At 46.2% G+C, this 24,346-nt stretch overlaps 1 protein-coding gene across 1 annotated transcript; it reads left to right on the forward strand.

The window, feature by feature from the left end:
- The first annotated feature begins 4,535 nt into the window (after window positions 1-4,535).
- DRGX (dorsal root ganglia homeobox) lies at window positions 4,536-24,118 on the forward strand. The gene is made up of 6 exons (XM_040606807.1): window positions 4,536-4,739; window positions 7,498-7,595; window positions 7,789-7,890; window positions 10,463-10,635; window positions 10,951-11,063; window positions 21,253-24,118. The coding sequence occupies exons 1-6, from the start codon at window positions 4,706-4,708 to the stop codon at window positions 21,516-21,518; spliced, it is 786 nt and encodes a 261-aa protein (XP_040462741.1). The 5' UTR covers window positions 4,536-4,705; the 3' UTR covers window positions 21,519-24,118.
- The last annotated feature ends 228 nt before the right edge of the window (window positions 24,119-24,346 follow it).

The following is a 24,346-nucleotide window of genomic DNA, read 5'->3' on the forward strand; positions in this document are numbered from 1 at the left end:
TACCCCAAAATACTCCTTATTTAGGCAGCATAGCTCCTTTTAACTCACTAGGCATTTTACTTAAACTCTGAATGAAAACTGCAGTGGTATAAAATCAGCTTAGAGATATTTGGGATGTTTATATTACAAAACTCTGTTATTCTCAGTCTCTGCTTACAATTAAAAATAAGTTTTTTGCTGAAGAACGTGTCAGTATTTTCCATGGAAAATTATTTAGATAAAAGCTTTTGAAATATGGAAACCTCATGGTTTTAGCTTGAAATAAGCATTTCAGTCATCATAAAAAAAAAAAAAAAAAGGAAAACAACACCTCTAATGTCTTTTGCAGCTTTGATTTCAAACACGTCACATTCTTCATTAAAGCAATCATTGTTAAAACAGAGGGACATAAAGCAACATAGAATTTATTCCTTCATTAAACTGATGATCCGTATATGAAGCCAATTAACATTATGAGTCTGGTGAACATCAAGTGTAAAGAGGTTACAGAAAATTAAAAGCAGTCACCTTGGTCTTTAGATAAAGAAAGAACACTTTTACATTATAAATTATAAGAGTGTCCAAGCGGGACAAATCGGCAAATTTGGTTAATTGGAAAATACATTTTACTGCACATGAATTAGGGTAAAATAACCTTTTAGCTGCTAGCCTTTTTTTGTGGTCAGGTATTGGGAATCATGGGAAAGGAAGTGCTTGGACATGGAAAGGCTAGAGAGCCATTTCATCAAACTTGAGCCACTTAGACTTTCTTGAGTTTTACAAATGATGCCCTCAAAGCTGAGTGCTCTTAAGGAAAACGTCCATTCAGTGATTTTGTTCATCAGTTCAGTCCTAGGTTTTATTGTCATGGGTGAAAAATAGGAAGAGGTATGTTTGTGTGTGCAGCACAGGGGCAGCTCTGCTTTAAGACAGACACAATCAGCAAAACATCTATCCAGAATTATATTTACTTGGACTTTTGCTTGCAGTAACTCATATTGAAGAAATAACAGTAATAGTAATAATAATAATGATGATGATGATGATGTATGTATGTAAGACTTTAAGGACTTTGAATTAAAAGGGATCTTTTGCTGAAATATTATAGCTCACCTCTATGTTATTTCATGCTACAGCCTGTTTTTAGTGGTTGCCTACTACCACAGAAATACTAGCCGTGATCGAAAGCAACGTACTGAGGTTTTTTCTTTACCTGTGGTCCCAGCTTCGCGGGAGAGTGGCTGCAGAGAGGGGACACGGGGGACACGGAAAGACCAGACGCTGCCCGAGAGCAGCCTTGCCCGGGCAGGGACCGTCCCCGGCCGCATCCCAGCCTTGCCCGGGCAGGGACCGTCCCCGGCCCCGGCCCCGTCCCCTGCCTCAGCCCAGCGGGCGGACGCGGCGCGCTGCCAGGGGCGCGGAGCGGCGGGCGCTCTCCGTGGTGCTGAAACGCGGCGCGCCGCTGCCGCCGCCCGCGAACGGCACCCAAGGCTCCCAGGCGCTAACTTTTAATTATGTCGACCCCACCTTTCGTGCATTAAAATTAAACAGGCACCGAGCTGGCGAGGGGTGGAGGGTTGTATGTTGCTTATTTATCTCCTTGTTTTGCAGCTGCTGCTTCTTGGGAGAAAGTTGAGCCTTGCCCTTGTTGAGGTTTGGGGTCCTTCTGCTTCTATTTAAAAAGCAGCGACTTGGAGCACTTCCCCGTGCTCCATTTCACCCTCTCTGTCTCCTGCAATGCGCTGAACTTGCAGGCTTCAAACTGCTGGGGAGAGTGAGTCTTGGAGCCAAAAGAGCAATGCAGCCCCCTGACTAGAGCAAGGCCTGTAGAGCGCCATAATGAAGTTATTATTATTTTATTAGGGGTTCTTATGATAAAACACTCTCTCACTCCTCTCTTCCCAACATCAGAGAAAAGGCACATCTGTCTCTCTGCAAAGGGATCCTGCCGTACCGGCCCTGCATGGATTTTAAAGCTTGGGATGGACAGGCTGGCAGGGAAGATCCAGCCGGCACCTCTGGGTTATGTTTTTCCTTTTAAGGTTAATTGACCTAAAGCTTGTGCTGCTATTATTGAGTGCAGTCAGATTCAGAACATTGGTCTTGGGTCTTGTACGGTCCTGTAAAATCTGCCTCAATTCATAGTATATTTGCTGTTCAGAGACTTGCCTGGATGGTAAGTCAGTATCTGTTGTCAAGCACAGGTATCCCTAAAAGCATCTATGTATGTGTATACGTTTAAATATATGTATGTGTGTGTGCATGTGTGTGTGTGTGTATATATATAAACACGTTTGAATGCGGCTTTCTAAATCTATCACTAGTATGCTAAAATTATAGGTGATCAGATAAGATCAGATCAAATCAATTTGGATCGTGGGTACAATTAATTCTTGCCTTGCTTTGCTAAAATAATACTTTACAGTACTGAAACATAACTTCAGCTTGAATATACATATGGGGAATTTCCGCATCTGTGCGTAGTGTGAAAGGCAGATAGAGCAGGTGATATTTCTAAGGCTTATTAGTCTTTATCTGATGAGATCAGATATACAGAATAACTTCCAAAAGATATCTTCTCTTCAAAATCTCTGTCTGTTTCTGGACCTTTATCGCCTGTATCCATCTCCTTTGCTCTGGTATGAACGTGCTATGTCTTTAAACTCCCATCAGATCTAAGAGAGCCTGTGTAGATTTGCTCACCCTTCCTGCACAGAACATTACAATGTTTATAAAATATTAAATTTGTGTAGTCTGCCGGAGCAGCAATTGTTCCAAAATAAAATCAGCAGTCTAGACGAAACATAGACACCAGAACTTATCAACAGTTGTCTGACTTACATCTTCTGATGCATCTTGAGTGGGTCATAATACCAACTTTATTTTCAGTGGTGCATAAATTAATTACACGCATTTAATAACCAAAATATCATTATATTCCCCCTTTAATATCATAAAGGCTTTACGCCAGGGAAGCACTTAATGTGCAGGGGGCCATAACAGGCTATTATCCTTGTGTAATGCTATTACAGAACCAATTATGCGCCATTATACTTGCTTTTTTTGCAGTTTATGCGATTTGATCCAATCCCGCGTCCCTGACTTGAAAATTTCATCTGGGTACTTTAAAGTCTAATTTTCACCCGGGCTGAGGCAAGGGCCATCTCTCTCCGCTGAGCCTATGTCTCGGATGCATTTTAAAAGTAATTGCAAAGGGTCCCGCCGCATATCATTTGCAGACGGGAAGCGAGCATAAATCCAGGGACCCCTCGCTGTGAACAAAATCAAACTTTGCTGCGGTACGATCGCTTGGAAAGGCAAGGCGTGTGCAGAGCGGCCCCCCAAAACCCATCCGGCGGCAATTATCCGGAGCTTTGACAGAGCCGGGGTCCAGGCGGCACGGCACGGCAGGGCACGGCAGGGCACGGCGGGGGCCCCCCCGGCCCCACAGCCCGGGGCGCCCCGGGGAGGCGGGGGGGGGGGGGGGATTGGGGGGGGGGGGGGACCGGCGGGGACCGCCGAGACCCGGAGCACCAGCGCTCAGAAAATAATGGGATTTTGTTGCTGCTGTTCACATTCCTGGTGTTTGCTGAGAAATGACGGGTTTTTTCTTTTCATCTTTTTTTTCTCTCCCCCCCCCCCCCCCCCCCCCCCCCCTTGCTCTGCACACCACGTGGGCCATTTGTAGGGCCCAATAGACCTATCCAAGTTACTCACTGTAGACAGCGCTGGAAATAATCAGATTAAGGCCAATTATGCGTGAGATTATAAAGGCAAGTGCTGAGAGGCAGAGCATGCTGCAGACAGATATAAAGACATCTGGCCACTTCCAGAACTCCACAGAGCCCTTCTGTCTCTGCTGCCAACAACTCACAGCGCCTTATTCCAGTGCAAAATACCCACAAAACTTACTGGTGATTTTTACTTCGGTTTAGGTATGGATTACTATTTTTATTTGCCTTCTGGATCTTTTATATGACTGCATATAAATTTGAATAGTTTGTTTTTCTTGCCGAGGACGTTGGTTTCCAACCCGAACACGGCTCCCAGTGTGTTGGATGCTTTAAAAAGAAGACAGCTTTTAGGTTTTATTGCTGTTTCATTTTGGCAGAATAATTTCGAGGGGGTTTAAACTGCTTATTCTTAGCTATAAGCGGTTTTTTTTTTTAATATGTAATTATTTGCTCCGGAAAGGATTATTTAAGATAATTAGATAGATAGACAGACAGACAGATGAATGACTATAGATGGATGGATGGATGGATGGAAGGAAGAACAAGAGATAATGTGCTATTCGTTTAAAAAAGAAAAGAAAGAAAGAAAAAAAGAAAAAGAAAAAAAAACAAAGAGCAGCAGCAAAGTTTTACTTCTGATTACTTGCACCTACCATGGAGTTTTCTGCCTTTGGCTTTTGCAGTTCGTTGCATGGGGTTAGCCACTACTTTCTCTGCTTCCTCTGCTGTGGGAGCTGGGACGATCAGTGAGTTTCTTTAGGTGCTTTCTTCTGGTTATTCACCTATTCTGTTCTTTCCCTCTCTCTCCGTCTTTAGGTCGGCAGGAGACACCCCGGCGGTGCGCGGCGGTGCCCGGCTGGGCAGCTGGTGCCGGTGTGTCGGTGCGGGGGGTGCGCGGCGGTCCCACGCCCCGCGGACTGGCCCCGGCCCCGGCCCCGGCCCCCGACGGCTTCGCAGCGGCGGGCAGCGGGCGCCCCCCCGGCCGCAGGGCCATGTTCTACTTCCACTGCCCCCCGCAGCTAGAGGGTGAGTGTTGTCGCACGGAGATGTGTAAGTACAAGGGCTGAACTTCCAGGTGCGGGGGTGTGCGTGTGCGTGCGCTGGGGACGGAGGGACAATCCGTGGTCCGACTTGCTCCAGGATTGTCGGGGTACAGACATGTGCTAAGGTGCAGATCTATAGAGACAGCTAAATATGAAACATAAATATAAAACCTTTTTCCTTGAGAAAGCACAGCCCTATCCCCCCTCCCCGCGCCCAGCTTTTCCCTCTTGTCACAGGATGGAAAGAAGGATTGCATGATTATTATTATTTTTTTAAAATTTGATTCTTGTTGGAAAGGCCTTATTTTTACACCCCCACCCCTGTCATTTTGCCACCTGCCTCCCCTCTGTGGATAGCGATCCCGCAGTTGAGCCTCAGGCTACGAAAGAGATGCTTTTCTCCCCTCCCAGCACAGATGTTGGTGTCATGGCTGTAATCGGGACACTTTCAGGACGTGGTCACGCCTCCTCCCTCCAGCCAAAGGGACCGCATAAATCTTTAATGCTATTTTACAAACATTCTGCGGGAGGATGGGGAAAGACGGGGCACGACTGGGAAAAAAAAAATGTTTGGGTGGATTTTTTTTCTTTATGTTATTGATTAGAGGGTTTTGTTTATTTTTGTGTGTTTATTTGTTTATTTTTTTACAAGTATGGCACCCTTTGGGATTTCCCCGTGTCACCCCCTATATGTCCATGTCCCTCTGCACCCGCTGCCTCCGGCCGGCAGCCAGTGTAGGGATCACCCCCGCAGCCTCAGCCACACAACACCAGCCGCGGGCGGGCTGCCCTGCTCTGCCTGCCCTGCCCTGCCCTGCCGGCCCCCGGCGCGGCGGAGGGAGCGGCCCGGCCCCGTTAAATTCCCCCCGCTCCTCGCATGGGCATCACCGGCGAGCGAGGGGCTTTCCCCGCTCTGGCGCTGCCGGGAAGAGGTGGTCCAGCGGCTTCGTCCTCCTCCAGGGAAGGGCCATCCCCCCTTAAAGCACGGCTGCACCCGGGCCAGCGAACCCGAGCGGGTCTGTGCGTCGCCGGCTGCAAAATTCGCTCCCCCAGGGTGTCCCCGGCGCGGGCGGGGAAGCCGCGCTGGGCAGGGCAGAGCCGCGGTCCCCCCGCGCCCCGGAGCCTGCCCTGCCGCCCCCGCCCCGCCACCCGGCGGCTTTGTGCGGTAGTTTTTGGCAGAGAGCTTTGGGAACGTGCTCTGGCTGGTTTGCTTGCTTGCTTGCTTCTCCGGTGGCAGTTTGGGGCTGGTGGCTGATCTTGGCGGCCCGAGATGGGGAGCGGTCCCCACAAGCTGCAGCCTCTCCCAGCGCCGTGGGCTGCGGGCGGGGGGCGCCGCGCCAGGGCCAGCCCCTGCTTTCCCGGCATGGGCAGCAGCGGGGCGGTGGGGTGGCTGGTCTGCCCTGCTAAAGGGTGAAAACATCGTAGAGTGTCCCGAGTAAAAACCTCATCAAACAACAATAACCCCCAGTACAAAAAAAATCCTCAGCAACCCACCCACCCATCACCAAGCCGAAGCGGCAAGAGAGACCCAGTGCCTTTTCGGCCGGCCTTTTCGGTGGGTTTTGGGCAGGTGCCCGGTGGTGCCGGAGGTCAGTGACCGCGCTCTGGGGCTCACCAGGACAGTACACTTTACTCTCCGATGAGCATCTCCCAGGGCCGCAGCGAGCCTCCGCCTGTGCGAGGAGGGGGACTGAGGGCCGCGTTTATCTTCCAAATGATGCTCCAAGATGAGCGGCGACCTTCAGCCCCGATGTCCCCCTGCGCTGGGCACTTCACGGGCAGCTTTGCCAGCCCAGGGTCCCAGAGACACTCAACAGCGTTTCTGTGGGCATGGGGACTTCTCTGTTCCGTGTTCTCTTGGTTTGGTTTAGGTTTTGGGTTGGGGTGCTTTTTTATCAACTGTTTTGTCAGGGAACAAAAAGGAAGAGAAAAAGGGGCATCGGTGATGGGGGAGCGGCGAAGGCCGGGATCTGCTCCCGGGAAGGTGGTTTGCATCCCGGCGGGTCATCTGCCTTCTCTCGGCCTCCCACCAGGGACAAACTCCCAGTGCCTCAGTCTCCCCCTCGGGCCCCTCGACCCCCCCAGGACAGGGTTACCTCTCCCAGCCCCGCTGGCGGGTCCCGGCGGCCCAGCCGCGGCCGAGCCCCCCGAGCACTGCCCCGGCCTCGGTGCTCGGCGCTGTGCGGAGCCCCGGCCCCTGCTGGCGGCTGGGCCCCAGGGGGGAGGGCGAGCACACGGGGACCGCTCGGCCGCTGCTCGGAGGGTGTGTGGGAGTGCGGGGAGAGAAGTGCCAGCGGCCCCAGCCCTGCTCCTGCCGGGCACCGCGGCTGCCCCGTGCTCTCCTGGCAGACTGGCAGGGCTTTTACGAGCTTGACCTGCCGTCACCACGCATAGGTCAAAGCCTCGTCTCTTGGTCCTTTCAACCCACAAATGGCCCGAAAAAGACCCTCACCGGCGGCAGAGTGCCCCCCACCCGCGGCGGGGTGAGCTCGGGTCGGCAGGACCCCCCGATGCCGGCGGGACACCCCGGCCCGGTGGGGTCCCCGCCGCCCGGGCGGCTCCGGCTGCCGCGCCCGGCCGAGGCGCTCAGGGCTCCGCGCCCGCTCCGTCCCGCTCCCGCCCGGCTCCGAGCGCCGGTCCCGCCGGGCTGGCCCCGGCTCCGGCCCTGTGCCCCAATTCGGGGCACGGCGGGGGCTGCGGCTCCGCGCCCCGCGGCCCCTAACGCGGCTGTCCCCCCGCAGGCGCGGCCCCCTTCGGAGGCCACTCCGCCGGCGACTTTGACGACGGGTTTCTGCGAAGGAAGCAGCGCCGCAACCGCACCACCTTCACCCTGCAGCAGGTAGGAGCCTGCTCCCCTCTGCCCCCTGCCCTGCCCGCCGGCTGCCCCCTGCCCGCTGCCCCGGGCGGCCCCGCTCCCCGCATCTCTGGCAGAAACTCCCGGGGGCAGCCGGAGAGACGCCCCCCGAGGGGGCTGCTCCCTGCCGGGCCGTGCCCGGCCCCTGACAGATGTTTGCTCTCCTCCCCTCCACCAGCTCGAGGCACTGGAAGCCGTTTTTGCTCAAACCCACTACCCCGATGTGTTCACTAGGGAAGAGCTGGCCATGAAAATCAACCTCACGGAAGCCAGGGTGCAGGTAAACATTCTGGGCAATTATTTAACTCTCGGGTATTCAAACTGGCAAACTTTTTTTTTTTTTTTTTTGACATCATGACTGCAGAGTGCACATTTGGCCAAAGAACGCAAATGAAGACGATCTGTCATTTTCATGATGCACTTTAATAACATCAACATAATGTGGAATATTAGATTAGGTTGATTAATCGGTCATTCATAATTAACTAGTGATAATGTTCTACACTAATTTGTCCGCGTCTCCAAGGTACTAAATTACATCAATGCACATCCATTTCCTTGCTTTTGGAGGGGGTGTGTGTGGAGAAAAGAGCTGAGACGTGATTCTCCAAAGCAACTATGACCACTGTCGAGCAATGGGGTTAGTCAACTGCAGGGAGCCCAGCTGCCAGGAAGAAATCTGCACCTCTTCAACTTTTCTCCCTTTCGCCTTCTTTCTAAACACTGAGACAGCTGAGGAGCCTGCAGAGCGATTTCTCACACCATTGATATAGCCAGTAAATACCATTGGCCACGATTACCCTCTTTCCATCCCTGCTCTTTTCCACCCCTTCCTTTCTTCCTTCCTTCTCCATTCCTGCCCCCCCCCCTTTTTTTTTTACCCAGGTGTGGTTTTTTCATATCCAGCGATTAACTTTTGTCAACAAGCTCTGCTAAGAACAGCAGCCCTGCAGTTGTCAGAGATGGATCCCTATAACTCTGCAGGCATCCACCGCAGAGTTGCAAACCATTTTTTGAACACAATTATACACTCGTTTTATTTATGGGGCTTTTCTGCATGCTGTTTTTGTATTTTTTTTTTTATTTGGGTGCTTGGGGTTAAAACTATGCAAAGATCTAATTGTAGGAAATATAATAGCTTGCCTTTTGTTCCCTAGGGTCATGTTAGTATCTCTTAAAACCCAATGGCTGAAGAGAGATAATGGAATTCACCGCAGTAAATTGGGGATTGTAAACAAATTATTTCTCCTATAATCAGATTATGCGATCCTGATTATTAAATCTGAACATGAATCATTGGTCATATGCGGGCAAATTAAACTGATTATTATTTGGAAATGAAAATCTCCTTTTGCCACTGCATTGTAGGTACTGGCTTAAAAAAAATAATAAAAAATGCCATTTTGGCTATTGGTGCCTAAAGACTGAACTGCAAATTGAGATAAATGGGACAATTATTGAGCATTCAGAAGTGGAAGATCATAACTTCTTCCTGAAAGGTGCAAGGGTGAGATAGGGGTGGTGACAATTAGATTGCTGAGGACTGGTGTTTAGCCTTGTTGTTGGCTATTATGCAAACAGACAATAGATGCAAGCATTTGTTTAGCCTGCTTTCATGCAGGGACATGGGGAAACACAGAGGATGGGAGATATGTTTACATTTATACCCCTTGCTCATTCAAATATGATTAATGTGCTATAAAGCAGAGTCTTAATCGAAGATGATGTTGTCAAACAATAACTAAATAGGGAAATAAACGACTTCATCATGCTCTTTCCTCAGAAGCAGGCGAACTGTCAGTGCAAAGTCATTAAAATATGATAATGAAAAATAGCTCAATTAAATGTTGTTATAGCTGTGACCTTCATTCAATTAAGACACAAGAAAGTGTCTGCATTTTGCTTTGCATTTAACTGCTCTAAATTTAGAATATAGATAAAATCATTATTCAACGTTTGCTGATACATGCAATTAAAAGGCAGCTAACTAAAATGGAGTTGTAGGAGGAGAACAATAATAATAATAACAATCTTGCCTATACTTGAAGTCATGTATTAAAATGTGCATTTCCTGACCTCAAGAGAGGCTTGGCATTTTCCACCTCAAATAAGGTGCTTTCAGAGCATCTGCTCCAAGGGAAAAGGGGGGAAAAAAAAAGTGTTTGGACTGAAAGTCAGGGGATAAAATCAAGAACCTGAATATGTGTATTGCAGTACAGGAAAGAAATAAGTTTTGGAAACTGGTGTTTATTAAAGTGCAGGACGATCTTCTGAAATTAGTATCTACCACCTTTTGAGTCTTCTAAGTGCAGACTGGAAAAATATGTTGGAGGAAAAAGAGCAAGTATCAGTCCTCTCTAGGAAATGGGCTGGACAAGATGGCCTAATACATACCTTTTCATTTCTGACCTCTCTGATTCTAGCAGCAGCTCACTTAAAGAATTTTATAAAGTTTCATCAGAGTGCTTAGATATGTATTTAAGTCCATCTCTATACTAGAGGCTTTTAGACATGTGAAAACATAGAAATCATTGAGAATTCAATGTATGCATAAAGGCAAGGCCACATTAAAATGTTTTGCTAACTGGCACAATAACATTAAAACTCTTTTTTATTATTACTTTTTAATAAAAAAAACTTTAGACATTCTTGGCTTGTTTTCCAGACACAGAAATATTCCAGATACAAATGTAATCCTAAGGCTCAACTAGAATAACAATGGTGACACAAAAGAAGAGGAAGTTTTAGCCAAGTTTCTAACTGACTGATTTCAGCAAAGTAACAATTTACAATTTCCTTGCTTCGCATTTGGCTAGACATGGTATTCAGCCTGGATTGCTCTCCTGCTCCAGGTGTGGTTCCAAAATCGAAGAGCTAAATGGAGGAAAACAGAGAGGGGTGCTTCTGACCAAGAGGGCTCTAAGGAAACAATGGCTGAGGTGGCACCTCCTGCGAGGAATTTAAATTCCCCTTCTCCAGCAGATCAAGCCAGGAATAAAAAAGAGGGTCTGGAGGTCCAGCAGAGGTAAGAGTAATACTTGTTATCAACTATCTTTCTTTGAGGCGAGCATACAGACTTGCTTGCTGCTAAGTCTTGACCTACGCAGTATCATATTCAGGTACAGCCCAAATCATTAGAAGATACGCTGTCTCTTGTTCAACTCACTTCTCCCAGTGGAGATGCTGAGAAACTGGTGGCTGTGGGAGGTTAATGTTATCTAGGCTTGGTCCTGTCTAGTTGGATGTTGAGAAACCAAGGTGTTTGTGTGCATGCACAAATGCTGTCTTTGGCATCAGCTTGTTCTGTATTTTAAGGACATTGTTTTTTCTTCTCCATCAGCCTGAGTCGAGCAGTGGGTCCTACAGGACCTTTCTTTCCCTCTTGCCTCCCAGGGACTCTTCTCAACACAGCCACCTATGCACAAGCTTTATCTCACGTCGCTTCTCTAAAAGGTAAGTGACTTGGTTTAACTTCAGGGGTAAGCTCAAAGAGCAGCTCTCTCAAGCTAAGCAGCATGGTCCCACTTGAGGCAGTGGGGAAGCCTTTGGGAAATGATGGATCCTTCTTTCTGTTATTATTGGCAGTAATTGCACTAACCTATGCTGCAGGTACAGGAGTGAGTCTCCTGTTGTAACCTGTAGCACCATTTGTGGTGAAGCTCCTTCATTTCACGCAGTTAGTTTTAGTGGGGTCGGGGTTTGTCTCAGGGAGCAAGGCAGGTAGGGTTTGATCCTTCAGAGTCTTCTTTGCATATGCTTTTATTTTCAGACTAGAATTTATACTAATAAATTAGTTATACACATCCTTTTGCATTATACATTACCTGGCACCGTTACTGATGCCTCATCCGCTCTTTGCATACGGTTTCCTTTGCAGTACATCTCTGCACAACGCCAGGCTTTTCTCTTCTTGAACAGTAGGTCCCCTTTGAGAACTTGAATAAAGCTTGTACGTGGGGACAGGGGAGGATACAAAGTAATTCCTCATTACTTGGGACCCATGCTTCAGGAAGGGTACATCCAGTGTCCATATCTTTTCCAGTTCCCAGAAAGCAGCAGTATGCATCTTTTAAAAATAAATCACCAGCTGATCCATTAGCTGTTCCTAGTCTAACAATTTATAAGACTAAGGGTGTAAGCAGGATGAATTCAATTTATAGATTTATAGGATGTTAAGCCTCATAGCACTGCCAAGCACAAAGTGGCACATACATTTATTCTATGCCCCAATGTAGTGCAATAATTTGTGAGGAAAGTTTCCCAGTTTAAGACCCTCTGCTATGAACACAAATGTCCTCTAATACCTCTCACTATGTTCTCTGGCACACCTCATGCTCTTTGTGGGTATTTCCAGTTAACTCAGGATTGCCAAGGTATATTCCTGAGGCAAATGCTTGGAAATGCTGAGTTCCGCATTAAGTCCAGTGTCCAGATCTCTGTTCCCCCTTCCTTTGTGTCTTTCCAGAAAAGCTGAAGTCAGGCACACCATAGAGCTACTGCTATTTTGATAGGTGTGGGACCTGTGATTTTGAATCAAGAAAACCCACACAGGAGTGACCTGAACCCTAAAACTTAAAGATAACTGTCAACCTAAACCCCGTAAGCAGTCAGGGGCTGCTGGACTGCATGAGTCCTCTTGTTCTCTGCCCCTTGACTGCAAAGTCTTGGGGCAGAGACTTTTGCCTTCTGTTGGGCAGGAACAGCATCTCTGGTGTAGATACAGGTGAAACTCTTCATGCAATAAGATTGTTCATTGGTAAATGTAGTCTCAGGTGGCTGTAAAGGTGTGGAAATGGGGTTGTGTTCAATGAATAATTTTGGATGGAAGTAAGGGATTTCTTTTCCTTAAAATTTACATTTAAGCATTTTCAAAATTGAGTGCATCAATACATTATTCTCACTTGTTTCATGTTTAAATGTACCTAAATTTTAAGAAGAATAACCTCAATAAAAAAACCCCAAGCAAAGTGAAATAGAAATGAATGGGAAAAAATTGTCATGAGTTTCCCACCCCCCCCTCCGTTTTATTTATTTGGAAGATTTCCAGGTATTTTTTTCTGATTTTACAGCTCACCCGCTAGACTAAGAAATTAATAATTTGCTCCTTTTTTGCTTGATATCAGTTTTACAACTTAGGGGCAGGAAAAATCCTATTCCTGAATCTTTTATAGAGATACTTATTAGATAGTCAGTTGCCCAGGCTAAAAGGCAGCGCCCCTGAAAAATTTGTCCCCACTGTAAACTTAGGTTTTTTATAATTTGTATAATGATGGTCAGTTATCAGATGCATGCATGTGATCTTGACGAATGTTGTCAGCTACGTATGCAGTTCATTGCTGAAATGTCTGGTTTATAATTCCTGCCTGTTACCAGAAATCTCCAGATACGTGCAAGGGGACCGGGATAACATAGTATATTCTGATTTTAAGAAATCCAGCTACAGATGTTCATATCTGCATATCCACCTACTTTGTGGAGCTTTGCCTATACCTGTCAGCATATTGTTACACTTGCAAAGAACTGGTAGGCTGAGCTCCTGCTTTGTGGGGAGGTCTTTTTCTTCTGCAGCTAGGTCTCAGGTAATGTCAAATTTTGGCTTTGAGGTTAAGGGGGTAGAATTTCTCATTCTATAAGGTGGCAAATGTGATCGTTTTTTCAGCAGAGGATAATTGTAGCATCTTTCCTGTGGTATTTTTATATGGAGTATTGACTCCTCTTTCCTTGGCTCATCTCCACAAGTTCCTATTTCCCTCTATCTCCAAGAGGAATTCACTTGGGCTGGGGTAGGGACTATGCACCTCAGAACCTGAGCTTCAGTCTTGTTAATTGTCAATGATGAATAGGATGGTCTCTAGAGATTCTGAGGGGACCAAAAGTATCACAGGCCTGATTTGCGTGTTGTTTTTCTTTGGTATGGAAACATGAGGTGAATGATGGTTCATCTAAACCAATGTATTTGAGAGCACGGCCAAGCTCACATGCCAGTCTGGAAGAAGAGGTAAAGGTTGTGGGAAGGAAGGGAAGGACAGGGAGAGACACAGTGTTCACAAAACCTTTATATGACCTTCTTTGTCTTGCTCAACTCTGTTTGAATTTCCCTTCTCATTTCCCGCTTTGAGCTAGAAGCTGACTTGTACGTTTCAGGCCTGTCAAACAAGAACTAACCCTGCACTGAGGTGGGCATTAGTCTGTGTCCTTATGTGTCTTAATCAAGTGACCTAAGCCTTGAGGAACCTTGATCTAAATCTTGAGAATCTAGTCGTGTTTTGCAGTGGAAACTCTGCCACAGTGTTTCTGAGGGCATAGGACTTCATGCTACATGAAATCCCATCAAACTCAGCACAGGGAATAAAATTCTGAGCTGTTTCATTTTTTGATTGCTTGGATGAGAACAAATTCACCAAGTAGGAAGTCTTTTCAAGATTTTGCAAGTTTTACTGAAGAGTGAAATGATCAAGAGCTCTTCCTGGTATCTCTCTTGTGCCAGCCATGTTTTGAAACTACCAGGATTTCTCTGTGCTTTTGAAAGCAAAATAGTTGCTCCAGAATCGAAGCACCACTTCACTACCAATGGATGCATGACCCCACTTTCTTCTAAGCAAATGTCAAATTAAATACAGCTCCTCTACGTGGATCCCCTAAATAGATACGTATTCCCACCTTTGGGAGAATAATCCTGGCCACTAAAGGGGATCATATTCTTCAATAAGGCTGTAAAAGCTGCCTGCAGACAAATGGGCACTCTCAGCACATCAGACACTACTGGGAAGTCTACGTTGTTTTCTTACCCTTTTGAGGAGACAAGACATGCTTTGTCGGGCTTGTGAGCCAACACTTTGTTGGTGTCAGTGAGTAATATTTCACTGATGCTTTAGAAGGAGACAATTAAAATCAATACAGTGGATAACAAGTGATGATGGTGATGTAACTAATTAATAATTATTTTACGCTCTCAGGGACCATTTTCATTCTGCCACCTGAGAGTTCTGTCTTCTGTAAAGAAACTAATACCTCTCTTTCTCCTCTGACTTTGGTTGCTTGGCTCCAGACCCAGATTTCCAAGGCTACATAAACTGTCTAGGACACATGGCTCCTGGATCTAGTTTGTAGTATAAGGATATAGTAGTTGATGGTGAAGTTGGTCAGACAAGAAATCTCTGGACGGCCTAGCATGAGGCAGGGACTGAGCCTGCAACTTTGCTTTTGGAAAGACTGTGCAGTGCACTGTAAGCTTGCCTTATGCTTTGTGTGGCTCTGGGCTCTCAGTAAGTGCTCATCTGAACCCCACATGTGCCACTTCCAGGTACATGGGGGATAGTGTTGGAGATTGAGACTAGGTCTGCTCTGATGAATGAGAAGAAAGCTGTTCTCCCTAAGCACTATGCCCCATGAACCCTGCTATCTCTGAAATGGAGATTTTTATGTTTCCCTCAAAGGGATGGTGTTACCATCGCAGGGTGTTCTGTGAAGAAAGCAGGCTGGCTATACAATAGCAACCGTAACTGCAATTCAGAGCTTAGACTTTTCCAAAGAAGAGTATATTACCACTGGACAGTTTGTTTCTGCCAATCATTCTCTATTCAGTAATACAACAGACCTTCTTCTTTCCTTAGCTGAGTCCTCTCCCTCCCTGAAGTTTAGCACGGCGGCGGCTGTACTTAGCAAGCATCTGTCAGCTACCATAACACCTCACTGCATACTATTCTTTCAAGAAATACAATTTCTCATTTGAAAAATTAGCATAAGATTATAATTTCTGTGGTATACAGGGTTTCCTGCTTCAGGGTTTTAGTTCTTTATCACTGTCCATAGTCATGAAGAAGGTTGGTTTGCATAAATGAAATTTCTGGTGTTTGTTACTCTCCGAAATTGCCCTAATTTGACAACTATGCTACTTCATTGTGGTGACTTTGACATTTCCATGATCTTCCAAGATGCATCACTTACTGTAAACCATGCATCTGCAGTCCATTTAGTGGATTTAATTGCAGACCTCAAATATGAAGGGAAAATACTTGTTTTATTTATGGGCTGTATAACAACAGAGTCATCAGGAGAAGCTAGTGTTCTGTGTAGAGAGAGACCTCAAAGTACCTTCTTAATGGATGACAGCATGAATGCAATTCATTAATGTAGAAGATGTTATTAATGGGTGTAAACAAGAATCTCCATTTTTTAGCGGAAGTATTCTACCATTCTGGTGGCTGAGGCCAAGAGTGTGTCTGTTCCATTCCACTGAAATTTCCCTAGACCCCGTGATGAGTGAAGTGTATGTGGAGAGAAATAATTACACTTGCCAGGGAATTACTTTCATAATTCACCCACAGCTCTTCTTTGTGCAAGTTATAGCTCAGTTGGTTTTCACGGCACATCCACACCACTGACAGAGAAGCAGGATTGCATTATGCACATCAAAGTGGATATTCCAGGGCACCATTGATTAGGCTCTTTTATGGTTTGTTGCTGCTGTGGTTGCTGTTGTTCATATTAGGGAGGCTTAATTGCAGTATCCAGGAAAAAAAACTCGTGACAACTAGAACTGCCCACCCATTACATTTCAATTTCTATTATGGAAAGATGAAGAGAATTTGCCTGGTTCCATTGGGCAATTCCCATGGCCAAAGCTGAGAAAGAAGTGTTCAGGGACCTAACTTACCCTTGAACTGGTGTTTACTGGGTTGAACTCCCACTGCTTACCATAAGACTGGGGAATAGGAATCAAAACTCTTGGGGTCCTTTATTTTCTCTGTCATTCTTGATTATGTACTTCTTGACTTTTCTCAGGTAATATAGCAAATATATCAAATAGGTTCTGTTTTTTCCCTAGTCTACCTGCTACTTTAGAGGATTTATAACATTTATTTCGTCTGCTGCAGATGCACAGACCTTCAGCAAATTACTTTGATTACCATAACATCAGTCCTTGACTCTAGCACTGCCCTACCTTTCGGGTAGATTTTTTTGTCTTTTATCGCAAATATTAGGGAATATGCAGATACTAGAAGCCCTAAGAGCCGTGGGAAGGAAAAGGGTGATGACTTGTTCCTCCAGGAAAAATCTTGATTAGCTCAGTAAATCTTAGCTGGACAGTGTCTTGGAGTGACATGTCAGCAGTATTTAGGGTCAGATCATGTTTTTGATGTGGAAGGGAAGAGTGGTAAATCGCTGAGCTGACAGTATTCAAAGGACTGGTTCTGTTCTTCCAGCTCTTATGGGTTTTGCTGCCAGCTTTCCTGTCCAAACAGGCAAGGTCCTGGCTTCTGAATTATTTTTTGAAACAGTACTAATGGCACAAATAAAGGAGGATGAAATCCTCTAGTTCCAGTATCAAGTTATTTACACAAAAAGACTCCTGCTAGAGCAACTGAACCAGATCATCAGCTCTCTGTTGTTTATATTGGGCATGTAGGCTTCACAAGCCAAGGAGATGTGAAATTATAAGATTTGGACTCTGCTGTCAGCTCTGAAGTGTTCTTCCAGCCTCTGGGAAGCACAGGGTGCCTTCTAGTCTTAACCAACTTAGGCACTAGAAGGAGGAACTATCTAGCTCAACTTTAGCAGCCTTGAGGCTACCTTAAATTATATGAGGAACATCTGGCGCTTCTCCATATAAGGCTTTAAGTTCATGCCTTTCTTGCTTTTCTGAACCTCCTGTTTCAAAGCTCAAGAAGATTATTCTTATTCTTTTCCTGCTTGTGCCTCAGACTTTATTAGACGGAGTGTTGACATCATGTATGAAGATCAAGAGGGAGCTCCCTTTGAATCAGCTCACTGGTACATGACAGTATGAACTTGAGGTTGTTGTTGACCTTCCAACCTTTCTGAAAGGGATTTCAGAGTTTATGAGGATTTAGAGCTCAAGCAAACCAATGTGATTACTATCAGAAGAAAACAATACTTAAACGAAGCATAATATTTTCTCTGAAAACTAAACAGCATGCATTGAAAGATGAGGATTTTAAATGGAATTTTTTCCTTTAAACCTCCATGAGAGGTTGCTATTCAGCTGTCCACATCAAATGCTGATATGCACAAATACTGAAAAAGGAAAGGAACTGGGGTTTTGCTTTTTGGAAAGGCTATCTAATCTAATAAATTCTTTAAACTGTTGAGTTGAAATACAAACCATATATTTTAAATACTTACGTATCAATATGGGCCCTGCTCCCACCCCACTCTTCTCAGCTGAAACTGAACCTTGAAACTGAACAAGAGGGTCCACAACCAAAATTGTAGATCAAATATTCTTACAATTGAAATGTGATGTTGGCAGACACAAGACAGAACTAATTTAATTTTTCCTGTCAGTCTCTGTAGTAGATCAATTAAACTGCCAAGTGGATCAAATATTTCAGACTGTATTTATTACATTAAGTATTTATGTTCAGGCTGAGCATTTAAAGTATGATCTCATATAGGAATACAAGGAGGTTCAGATCAATTCAGCAGAATTTGCTGTAAGTTAATGGAAATCTAATTGTGTATTTTAATTTTGTGTACAGGAGGCAGTAAGTTCCTGAAAGAAAGAAAATGGTACCCTGTCAGTATTGTAGCAACTTGATCCAAATCCCATTAAAGTAATATCAGACTGTTATAGGTGTTAGTGGAAGCTGGATCAAGGTCTAGGGCTAACAGCTTAACCCTCACTAATTTTGATGGGAGCCTAAACCCCTTTGAAGATCAAAATAAGTAGGAGTGATTCCTTCCCCACTATGGACTCAGGGTTACTGCAATAAGATGTAAAAAACCCGCTGATGTCTGCTGTATGTGGATGCTTCTTTCTTGATGTAAGTCACATCACTGTCCAGCGTGGTCTGATTGAAGGACAGGTAAAGACCTCGGGCTCCTCAGTCTCCCATCATTTGTTTTGGCTATTGTGCCAGCAAAGGCCGATAGATCTCACTGGAGTTACTACTCACAGACACAGGCAATTGTAAGGTAGATTCAAATTGCCTTACAACCTGCATTAAAAAGAAACAGGGCTAAATCCTACTGTCTTGTATCCTAGCTGGACCCTGGGACAAATTACACTTGCTACTTTACATTTTATTTTGGGTGTGAACACTTGTTTGCAAGTGTTTTAACCTCAGTGAAAATGAAAGGAATGGTTTATAGGTGAATTATTGCTAGAGATAGCCTAGTTTCCACCACAGGTAGCTGCACCCTCAGGTTGCAGAGCCACTAGGTAATATCAGATCTAATTATTAAACAAAGAGCTTAGATTGGTACTGAATACTGATAAATATTTTATCCCTCTCTAACAATGGAATGAAAATCACTGTTAGGGGATAGAGATGATTCCTGCTCCTTTGAAAAGGGGAAGACTCTTTTGCACTTCTCCCCACCTCCCACTAAGCAGATGATGTCTGTGCTCAGTCCTGAGTTCGGTACCACCAGTGGGGCAGCCCTCCCCTCAGCCTGGGAGCTGAACAGCCACACTCAAAAGTCTCACTCAGTTTGTGTTAGAAAGCAGCAGTGCAAAACCAGCTGATGCACAGGCAGGCTTCCATGCTCCCCCATTGCAGAGCCTGAAGATAGTGGGGATTAATAGTAGTGAAAAAACAGACCTCTGTGTGGCTTCTGCAGCTAGAGACCTGCTGCATACCATACGGACTCTGAAGTGCCGATCTTCCTCTCCTCCCCTTTGTTAAAACAGTGGCTGTCCAGCACCCCTGAAGTGGCTGCAATTCAGCAGAGCGAAAAATGACTTTATGAGCATGGTTGGTGGTGGCAAGAACTGTTAAGTTGTGTTCCTGAGTGGATTTTGTTATAAACCCTCCTTCTGACCTGCTCAAAGCAGCCACAACATTCAAGACTGAGCTTTCTAGTGCTAAAAGCAAAAATGGAGGATTTTAGTCAAGTGTTGAAACTTGCTTGTGCAATTCACTTGAATGGCTGGACCCATGGAAGGTTGGTCAGCTGCTCATATGTTCTGTCAGAGGAGTATTACAAGAGAAGAGAAGAGAAGACTTTCCAGTTATATTAATAACTTGTCCCTTGTAGATTCTGTTTTTTAAAATGCAAAGAGTACTTTCTCCTGAATGTTACTTGCAAGCTGCTAATCTCTGACAATTGCTGTGGAGAAGTCTTGCCAACATCCTAAAAACAAACAACTGTCTGCCTTCATCCTTAGCAGATGGGTGCTGACCCGTTGCTACCGAGAGCAGAAGTGTAAAAGAAAGACTACCTGCTCCCTGCAGGTTATTAGTTCCATCACTTAGTCATGAGCCATTTAACTCAAATATTAATTGCAGAAATTAAAGCAAGTCCTTGGCTTGGAAAGATCAGAGGAAGACATTGCATTGTGTCAGGATGTGTGTGGCCAGGCTGTTTCTTGTTGGGAGGCAGTGTATCAGCAAAGGACAGGCTTTTGTTGGGGCATAGAAGAGGATGTGGCATTTGTGTAGCCTCTGAGACCCCTGGAAAAATGGTGTCACCCAACATTTCTCACCAGAGAGAAAAATAAAGCAGGAGCTCAGCCATCCCACCCTTGCCTCCCCTCCCTACTCCTCTGACACATTCTTTCATTCAATAGATACATCTAAGCTAGGTATTGAGGGTGGCTTTTTGGATGGACTGTATGTCCTGTGCAGTGGTCAGCCTACACTTCCAGATGTGCTTGCTTGGGAACTGTCCCAGGTCCCAGGGTTATCAAAGATAAGCCAGAGGAAAAGCATGCAGTGGTCCAGTTCAGGAAGGCAGCTGGTGGAGTGATGACTGCCTCTGTCAGTGGGTTGCAGGGGAGCCTTTTGGTTTAAAGGGAGAGAAATACCCACTTTACCCTCTCTCCAGTGTTTTATTGCCTGCTTGGAACAACCTATGTGTCTCAGATGACAGGGCAGAGATGGTCTGGCCCATCTTTCCATATGGAAAGATGGGACCCTTAAGGGACCCTTAAGCCAAGCAGTAGCTTTAGGTGGCCCTGGCTCGCTTCTGGAGGCCATTCTTTATGAGGTGCCACCCTCAAAGCAGCGCAGATGTTGGGTGGGTGAAGGCAGAACAGACACTTGCAGGTAGACATGATGCCAAGTATCTGGGAGGGGCCTGGCCAAGGAAAAGCATATCTCATCCTACAGTGAGACAGGAAAGCATCATTAGTTCCTGCATAATAATCAGGATATTTTCACCTTTCTCTCCACAGTAATCTTTCAGCTGTGGGGCCTTTTAAGTGATGGGACCCCCACACACCCAGCAAATGCAGCTGCCCAAAGTGATCAGGCTTCAGTGTGCAGGGGAAGGCAGGGATGCCTCCAGCATGGGGCTGGGGATAGCCACAGTGCAGCAGCTGGGTATGAGAGCAGGGGACAAGCTCAGCCTTGCTTGTGGGGAAGTCTCACTCGTGGTCGAAACTTCCCTGCTCCCTTCTGGCTCTGCTTGCCCTCGCTCACCCTGTTTGCCACCCTGGAGGACTCATGGTGTAAGGTCCTTCGCAGTGGGCCTCAGCAGAACAGGATCTGCTGTTTTCTAGCCCTGACCCAGAGAACCTCTGTGCACCCACTGCAGGTCAATAGGAGAAGGGGCTGTTGCCATCTGAGACTCCAACCCTGACTCTGCCCTCTCCAGACTGACCACGGAGGGAACAGTCGGACAGTGCCCATGACCTCCCCCATCAGTGATGCTGCCTTGTCTCCTTCCTCCGCAGGGAGCCCGCTGTGCTCGTGCTGCGTTCCAGACCCCATGGGCCTCTCCTTCCTGCCCACCTACGGCTGCCAAAGCAACCGCACCGCCAGCGTGGCCGCGCTGCGCATGAAGGCCCGGGAGCACTCGGAGGCCGTGCTGCAGTCCGCCAACCTCCTGCCCGCCGCCAGCAGCAGCCCCACTCCTCCCGCCAAAGCTGGCCTGGAGGGCGGCCAGGACAAGCAGCCCCCCCCAGCCAAGGAGCACATGGAAGGGGAGAAGAGTGTATGAGACCGGCCTGGCACAGGCCCCTCAGCTCAGGGCAGGGACCTGCCACAGGGAACTGCAGCGTGGCCGTGCCCCGGCAGGACATCACGGGCCGGCAGGACATCACGGGGCTGCCAGGGACCCGGCAAGCCTGAGCGGCCTCTCAGGCTGCCTTTCACGCACCCTTGCTTTTCTTGCGCTGCTGTAGGTTCATTCCCCTGATTTATCGGCACTATCTGTATTTGGAAACGTTCGTGAAACTGTTTTTAGCTCTGCCTCTGCATCCCAGATAAAGCAAACCGCCCGGGATCCTGGCTTGCTCCCGCACGCCTCAGCTTCCCGTCCCACATGAGCTGGAGGGCTGGCAGCGGGGCAGCGCTTCCAGAAGTGAGGTCTGGGGCAGCAGAGGCATCCAGGCGCCATTTACCCCACTGTGCGCAGCAGAGGTGAAGGAACATGCAGGTATATACCAATTTGGCCTACTGTTTTCTGATGGCATTTGACTTCAAATCTATCCCAGGCAAGCCAGGTGTAAGAGGTAAGAGAAGCAGCAAACAGAACAAAACTCTTCATAATTTTCCCCTTCTCCCTTCTTTTCCCCAAAATGGAAACTTTCCACGGAGTAGGTTACCAGGAAATTGCTGAGATCAGTTTACCTGTGAATAAAATCCTTGCACTAGTCTCTACGTGAACATTATTAGCCTGTTACTCTTGCTATTCCCTGGGTTAGACATAAGAGACATGACTCCCAAGCAGCGTTCGTAGCTCCAAATGGTAATGCTGGTAATTAATGGGGAGTGCAGTTGTGTCTAGATCTGCACAAATCTGGGAGTAATTCACTACCATTCTGTCGGAGAGACAGACTGGAAAACAAAATAATCCTGCATTGCAATACTGCAAATATGTCCTTGCATGTTTTGTTTTTAATAAAGAGGAAATAAAGCTTGGAAGGATATTCCTTTATGTCATCCAAAATCAGACTATTCTATTCACTGAAGGCTTGTTGTAATGAATCTAGATGGGAAAAATGTCTTAATTATTACAGAGTGAGCACAGTGCAAAGGAGAAATTGATGCCTCAGGAAATACAGTCTTATCTAGACCCCAAACTCACCTTTGCCCAAAAAGCAAAGCAGACAGATCTGATGCTGGAGCAGGCATTTTAATCTGGGCTGCCCTACATTTTTTTACATGGGAAATGCACATGCAGATTTAAACTTAGTGACAAGGACTTGCTTTTCTCAGGTGTCTTCAGATTCCTTAGGTTTGTCTGCAGGTGTCCCCGGAGGACAGAGTGAAAACACTTCTCTTGAGACTTGGCCAAGTAACATGGAGACTAGTGGAAGGACTCCTGTCAGCTCTGATCCTGCACATTGTGCTGAGGACCTCCTGCAATGTGCTGAGCACATGCTTTTATGTGGGGTTGTGTTTGGCTACTCACAGGATCTGGGCTGGGGGATGTCCTTGGAAAGGCAGTTCCAAGTGAGGTTGGCAGCAAAAACGTCTCTCCCCCACCTAGGTGATCTCAGACCAGGAATTTCACAGAACCTGAGACTTCTCTGGGGCTCACAGGACCCTCCCGTACTCCCTGGTGTTGAGGTTCCTTTCCCTGAGGCAGGGCGTGGTGTCAGCACCCACTCAAAGGGTGGAAGCCCTGGTCTTCAGGGAGTGGCTTGACAGCACAGTGCACCTTCATTGCTCCAGGAGTGAAGGGTACCAGGCATTCCCCCACGGTGGCGTTTGCACCTTCTGGGCACAAGCCAACAGAGAGGGCATTGTTGGGTCTGCCCTTGGATCCAAGTACAAATGAAAGTCTGACAGGGCCCACTTTCATCAAATGGAGTCATTTTGCTTTACTTTTGCCACACCGTGTGTTTCTTTTGGCAACCGTGAACTGTCCTAATGGCAGGGAGGAAGACGCAGTAGTCTGTGATCGGCCTTTGTGTTCCAGCCTCAGGAGCTGCTCTGCTGAACTGTAGGTGGAGGTGGCTTCTTTGGCTGCAAGTTATGGCTTAGTTTAAACAACAACGACAACCTTTTTCTTCCACCAAAACAAAATCAATTGCTGTATGCTTTGTGATGAGGAGTTGTTGGAGAGAATCACTGTTTTCTTAGTGATCTTCCCAACCGTAATTTATTTGTGTGCCCCCTCTCTAAAAAAAAAAAGACTAAAAAAATATTCCATTCCAAAGAGGCAGGCCCAACTTCATTTCAACATAATTACCTTGCGTTCAGTTGAACTTCAGCCCTTCTGTACACTAACTCTTCAATCTAATTGTTTGATTAAACTCGTATTTCCTCCAGAAAGGTACATAAATAAGTGAATTGTTGAGCAAATTAAGAATACTTAACAGCATTGCATCTGAAAAGTAGTTACGCTGATTAAATTTTCTGTCCTTGAGGATTTTCAGGAAATTACTTTTGATCATCAATAACACAATTAAGTAAACTACACACACATTAGCATGAATAATTGATAAGAAATTATGTATTACCACGAAGCACTGATTTAATAATTCATGATGCGACACTCTAGTGACTGTGCAAAACTAGTCTGCCTGATGTTGCTGGAAATGCTGCAAATACAAACAAGTCCATAGTTTTGTTGTACAATAAAAAAAAGTATCTGATGCATGCTGTAGTTTCTGTTTGTTTAATAATTGAATAAATTTAGAAAGAAGACCCTGAAAAGTTCCTGTACTGTTTTCATTCAGAACAATTTTCCTGTCCAAGCATCTGCTCACTGATGACTGTCCAGTTCTGCTTAGACCACAAAGATGTTGCAGAGCTGGGGAGGCTCTCAGATCCACAGATGGAACCTGCTGGGTGTCTCAGAACTTGAAAAATTAGGGG

This window comes from Falco naumanni, chromosome 9, assembly GCF_017639655.2.
Source record: "Falco naumanni isolate bFalNau1 chromosome 9, bFalNau1.pat, whole genome shotgun sequence".
Classification (NCBI taxonomy): Eukaryota; Metazoa; Chordata; class Aves; order Falconiformes; family Falconidae; genus Falco; species Falco naumanni.

What these genes read in the sequence shown, in the direction of transcription:
- DRGX (XM_040606807.1), top strand. Translation starts at nt 4,706, where the DNA reads ATGTTCTACTTCCACTGCCCCCCGCAGCTAGAGG. An exon ending in CTGCCCCCCGCAGCTAGAGG is followed by an intron (nt 4,740 to 7,497) that starts GTGAGTGTTGTC and finishes GTCCCCCCGCAG; the next exon opens with GCGCGGCCCCCTTCGGAGGC. An exon ending in TCACGGAAGCCAGGGTGCAG is followed by an intron (nt 7,891 to 10,462) that starts GTAAACATTCTG and finishes CTCCTGCTCCAG; the next exon opens with GTGTGGTTCCAAAATCGAAG.